Source organism: Argiope bruennichi, chromosome 2, assembly GCF_947563725.1.
Source record: "Argiope bruennichi chromosome 2, qqArgBrue1.1, whole genome shotgun sequence".
In the NCBI taxonomy this organism is placed as follows: domain Eukaryota; kingdom Metazoa; phylum Arthropoda; class Arachnida; order Araneae; family Araneidae; genus Argiope; species Argiope bruennichi.
The window spans coordinates 111741685-111747891 of NC_079152.1; the positions used below are offsets into that span (position 1 = coordinate 111741685).

Genomic DNA, 6207 nt, shown 5'->3' on the forward strand with positions numbered 1-6207 from the left:
CTTTCTTTTACTGACGTCCAAAGAAACTTTAATAGTGTACTTTCCCTTTTTGAATTTTTTTACCCCATATCTGATCTGAAGTTGTGGTACCTTAAAGATATTCCCATGATTTTAGAATCATCCTGCATTGACATCATATTCAGAAACAATAGAATAATATTTTGTGAAGGACTTGTCATTTTGATTTATGAATAAAATATGAAGACATCTGTGCAAGAATTCCCTACTCAAAACTTCTATATCTCACTGGATGAAGGTTTCTAGATATCAAATCACTGGACCTTTTGATACTAGAGAACAAAATTTAATGCATAGTAGTCCTACAAGCAAGATGATTGTGGGATCTATCCTAAAACCTCACCAAGACGCTGTAGCCTAAATAAAGAAAGCAATATGTTTTTATTTCTAAGCTTTATTTCTTTCTTGAATGATGTTAATTTGATTATTTCTGCGAAGTGAAGTAGAATCTATGGCTACCGGAAAAGAATCGCATAAATTTTGGGTAAATCCTCCAAAGATGAGGAAATCAACGATATTTTATTATTGCAGGGTTATCTAATTAGCATTTTTGCTTTACTTACATTATATTAGCTTATATTATTAAACTGGATGAGATATAAGCGATACTTGAATTCGCTATTTTCTCGAGCCTGATGGACCTGTGCAGAAGTGTAAATTTCTGTTTCCAAATTTTGGTGATTTTAATGAATTTTACTGCTTTGCTTTATAAGTATTCTTTGTAAAATCAAATATTTACATGTTGTTTGCCGCATGAATCTCCTGTGATTCACGAAGAAGTCATTAATTAGATAGAGGATCCAAATCACAAGTTTCAGCCATGGCAGTGAAACTTTTTTGTTTTGTTTTTCATTTCTCAGTACTAAAAAGTCATTACTGATGTATTACTGGGATTTTATGGTACATTTGTCAATCAGCATTTTGAAGTTTAAGAAATTACTGCCAAATTTGGCACCACAAGAAATATTTGATATTTTGGAGGATTTAAGTATTGTTTTAATTTCCGTAATTAAACCGTTGTAGGTGATAGTAGCAATGATATTTCCTTTCCTTAAAAGATTAATAAATTTCGATTAAAATTTGCATTGCCCCTATAAAATCCTATAGCATGAAAATCGATATGCAAGCATACCAGATAGATATACTCAAAAATATTTCAATATAGAAAGAACGGAATTAAACGCAATATTAAAGAGAAAAATCATCCATATTCAATATGCTTCCAGGAAAATATTATTCGGGCAAAAAATAAGATTGAAAGGAATAAATAACTGAGATTCAGAATCATACAGTGAAATTGATTCGCCAACGTTCCATCATGTTTATGAGATTTTTGCGCATCTCATATTCAATCATCCTAACGCTAATAGATTCTGAAACTTTGAAAGAAGACGATTTTGTTTAAAAACTACATTTAATGGCTACGATTCAGATTCAAAAGCATAGCCTATAACATAAATCTAATATCGATATAGTAAATGTTTTATTTTGTCTGCGTCTGAGGATAATTAAAGGGTAACGATTTTTTTCATTTAAGCAGTGGAAACTTATTACTTGCAATGAGATAATATGTGTTTAATTCGAAAATGTATACGTTGTACATCCAATTCGGAAATTTTCAATATGGAATTCAACAGTATTGAGTTGATAAAGCACGAGCTATGTACATATCATAAGCATATTTTAGCAGTTGCGTAACAGAATAGAAGAAACTTTTGAAAATTTTAATTTGAATTTATTTCACCACGGACGGTAAACAAGGAAGACGCGATGATAAGCTGATATCCGTTTACATCGCGATACAAGAGCAAAAAAAAACCTAAAATTTTCCCTTCAGTGGTTTTACTGTGAGATTTGAACAGGGTATCTTTTACACGTGTAGTCTTAGGAAAGGGACATTCAGGCATCTTTAAAATAATGTTATAGGCATTAGGTATTTTATCCTTTCACTCGGAGCGTGAGATCAACAGTTTTATAAAGTGCTTGCAGAATAAAAAAAGTAGGAATTGGACCAGGAAATAAAACAACATTTTAGTATGAAATTTACATGGCTTAATTTCAAATAAAAATTAGGAAATTACTTAAGATTTAAGTTGGATTTTAAAATATCATTATATATAATTTCCTATTCATGAAAACGTTTTATTGCTAAAACAATTCGAAGTCTTTTGTATTGGAATACAAATGAAAACCATTTTCTTTTCATAAAATACGAAAATATATTGAATTAAATTTTAAAAAATATTCTGTCGCGGGCGAATTTGAGGCGAGAAGCGCAATCAAAAATCTTGGGTTGCTTGCGCAAACAATGTACAGAAAAGTCACTAAGAATCAGTTGCAGGAAAGTGTTGCAGAACAGTAAACAAAATATAAAAGAGGCTATTATTCTTTTAGATATAAACATTACAGCACTAATATATCTCTAGAAAACTGCATTGAAGGGCGTAAGGGGAATTTATTGAATTTTCAGTTGAGATTATTTCGCTTGCTAACGATATTTTATAAATACATTTTGTATATATAATCTATCTGTATTTACTCTTTTATTGGAATAGATTTGTGGATCATTTTTATATGATATATTTCATGCAATTGGCCTTCTTATGAATGTTAAATACCCACTTTCAGGATCCTCTAAAGTTTTAGCTCATACCCATGTAAGAATGGCTAAGCCAGCATCATATTTAAGCATTTGCACTTGGATATCTTCTCTCAGGCACATTCAAGACGGTGCATTACTTTGACGTTTAATTAATCTATTTATTTTGTAATTACGATTATAAAAAATACCTACAGAACAGTAAGAAGACGTAGTTTAATTTCTGGAGGGAAATTCAAACATTATATATGAGGAGGAAATTAAAATAATTTTATATGTTCCTCTCTAATATGACTTTATTAACTTTTATTCTATGTTATTTACCGCAAAGAAGTGACTTTACATTATTGACTCTCTATGCGATATATTATCTTTCTTTAGAATAACATTTTTTTTATTTGTGTATATAGTATTTAGTTTTCTTATATGGCAACATTTTGTATTAGTTTCAGTTTGGAATTCTAGTATTTTGAATAAAACGGCAGACATTACTTCATGTGTTTTGAGATCATCGTATCGTATGCTGATAAATAATGTCGAATTTTATTCTGTTATAAAAAGTAAAATATAAGGCGTGAGCAAGCAACAATATATATATATATATATATATAAATATATATATATATAAAAATATATATATATATATATATATATATATATTTAGGGGGAACAAATATGTCCAAATCAATAACTATGCATCGAAATGGAATACAATTATGCAAAGTGTTGACATGAATTGGTAGCATTTTCTGTAGTATGGGGACTTAAATGTTTAACTATAGGATCATGAATATGAGATTTTTGAAACAAATGATGCGATTTTTTATAAATATAATAAATATTTCTACACTGACAGTAATTTTTCTTAGAGTTTTAAAGTAAAGAGTTTTTGTCAACTTCGGTTCGTAATACTTCGGTTTTACATAATGCTGTGAAAAGACTTTGTTAATTTTCTAACAGCCGAAATAGCGCTCAAACTAAGTATGTATCTCCTTTATATTACAGATTTATTCTTGTTTTTGAGTTTATTGAATTTTTAATTTTTAGCATAATTTCTCTTCTTGCACAAAACTTTAGTTTGTACTTATCCGATTTAATTCTTTTTTTAAAATTTAAACATAAAATTAAGAACTCTTAAAGGATTTCGTAATCATAATTATTTGGAAGAATGATTTTCTTAAACTCAAACAGTGCGTTTTCAGAAATAAATTTAGTCAGTTTCATTATAAATGAAATATATCGAAGCATATATACAATTTACTCATAAAATTCTTTTTTTTTTACATTGATTTAAAATACAAAGAAAAGCTCATATGTTCTGCATATAATTTGAATTAAATATATATTATTTGCTTCCTGAATAAAGTATTAAGAGAATGTTAATTTTAACAAAAAAATTTGAATCATTTTTGTAAGTATTCACATCATTAGCAGACGTCCTTGCATAGGGGTAGCGCATCTTCCCCGTGATCTGGGCGTCCCGGGTTCGAATCCCGGTTCGGGCATGGTTGTTCTTCATCTGTGTTCTATCTGTGAGGTGTGTGAATGTGCCCCCTTGTAAAAAAGGGCGATGTATGTACGAATTTCATCTTCATATGAGTTAGAAGTCAGACTTCTGCTCTCGGGTGCACAGGGGCCTTTACCCTCAGAAACTACTGCACCCCCTTTCCGTGGTAACGCGGACACGACATCATCATTCCTTAGCATTTCATTAACATCGGTGATTGTATATTACGCTTCGAATGTTTCAGTAATTAATGAAATTAATTTGAAAAATCAAATTTTTAGCCATTTTTAATAATAGATCGAAACTAAAGCAATCGAAGGATTTTTTAGCACTTACATAAATCTGAATCATTTAGAAAAATGATTTTTTGTGTAATAATAGGCTTAAAAGTTATAGGAGAAAACTGCTGATCATTGAATTATTTATATTGAAAAATCTAATCAAAATTTTAAAAAAACATTTCTAAATTATCACTAATAAATCATGAAATAATTAACGGATATATTTGGTATTTTTATGGCCACGATCAGTCCCTGTAGAACGCTTTTCATGATTTTTAATTATGTATTGTCACAGTTTACAAATAGTAAACGAGAGATGAATATTATAAACTTTACAATTTAAATTTTAAATAAAAAAATTAATATACTTATTAGATTTTTATTAAATCTAAATAAGTCACAAACGTCATAGTATCTGATATTCCATTAGTTTTTTTTTATTTTTTTATTTACTGAATCGACTTTTTCTTTTTTGCGACAGCATAATATCTCTAAGCAATGATTATTTACTTATGAATAAAATTAATTTTAAGTGGTTTTGTAATTAATATTTGCAATACTACTTTATTAATTTTAAATAATTCACTGATTTCTTAAAAATGATTTATTATATTTTTAATACTCGCAAACATTTTTCGTCTCAACTCAATTCAATAACTATTCATAAACATTTTATTCTATTAGTTTCTATATTAATTCTATTAGTTTTAAATAATTTAATGATTTGTTAAAATTATTCTTTTAGTACAATTTTGATATTCGCAATCATTTTTCTATCCAACAGTTCAATAACTATTCATAAACTTTTTTTATTTATAAATCGTTTCTTTTGAATAAAATCAAGTCTTACCTGTTCCAACCTCCGTTGCCTTCACAGTCAATGCAAATGCGATGACATGCAGTGACAGCCTGACAATATCCTTAGACGTGGCCATGTGCTGTCAAAGAATACTGCGTGGTAAAAAACTTAACGGGGCCGCACAGCCGCCGTCCCTTAAAGTCGGCTTCCTTTCGGAGCACGATCCGCGCTCTCACTGAGAGGTAGGTCGTCTTCTCCATCACACATATATACACACCGGCGCCCCCTTCTTCACCCCCCCCCCCTCCATTCTGGGCACCCCCTAGCGGTCATGGGAATGCTGATAGCTTTTGCACCCGACAAGTAATAAGAAAACAGAAAAAGGGGAACGATGTTGTTTTTGGACGGGGTGGGAACAAATTCGATTTGACAAGTTGAAGTAACCCTGCTTTTGTGGGAAGAGCAGAATGTTGAGGGACGCCGCGCGGTCAAATTTTCTGCTGTAGGAAAAGGAACGATTAGAAAGTTATTTTTCAAGATTCTTGGTTGGAAATTTTATCTATTACAAGTTTGGTCATTACGTATTAGTATGTATTATTTTATCACCAAAGATGCCACCCATTATTAACGTATGGGATTTGGGATAATCAAATGCTGCCACTTAAATTCATGTTTCAAAATGATGTAAAAGGGATGTATATCGAAAACACTTGAAGGATAAAGTTTACAATTAGTCCTTTATAACAATGATTTTGTAATATATTCAACCAGCTAACTATTTCGACCTCTTCGGAAAATGCGTAACTAAATTGTGTCGCCAAAATTTAGCGATGACGAGTACACTCGTTAAGCACAGAGTCTTTGTAATATGAAATTATATTGTAATGAAATGACATTTATTTTTTTATTTCAATAATTATATTTCTTTACTTTTACATTTTTTTTTTTTTTTTTTGCATATGAACGAAAAAAAAAAACATTAAAAAAATTTGATGACTAAAAC

The 6207-nt window shown here is 29.9% G+C and overlaps 1 protein-coding gene across 1 annotated transcript in view; it reads right to left on the minus strand.

The window, feature by feature from the left end:
- LOC129989419 (sushi, von Willebrand factor type A, EGF and pentraxin domain-containing protein 1-like) overlaps positions 1–5408 on the minus strand; it is a 520410-nt gene extending 515002 nt beyond the window's left edge. The window contains exon 1 of the mRNA XM_056097956.1: positions 5256–5408. Within this exon, the coding sequence (XP_055953931.1) occupies positions 5256–5340 (85 nt within the window). The 5' untranslated portion in view covers positions 5341–5408. The remainder of the gene's footprint in view (positions 1–5255) is intronic.
- Positions 5409–6207: the final 799 nt, after the last annotated feature.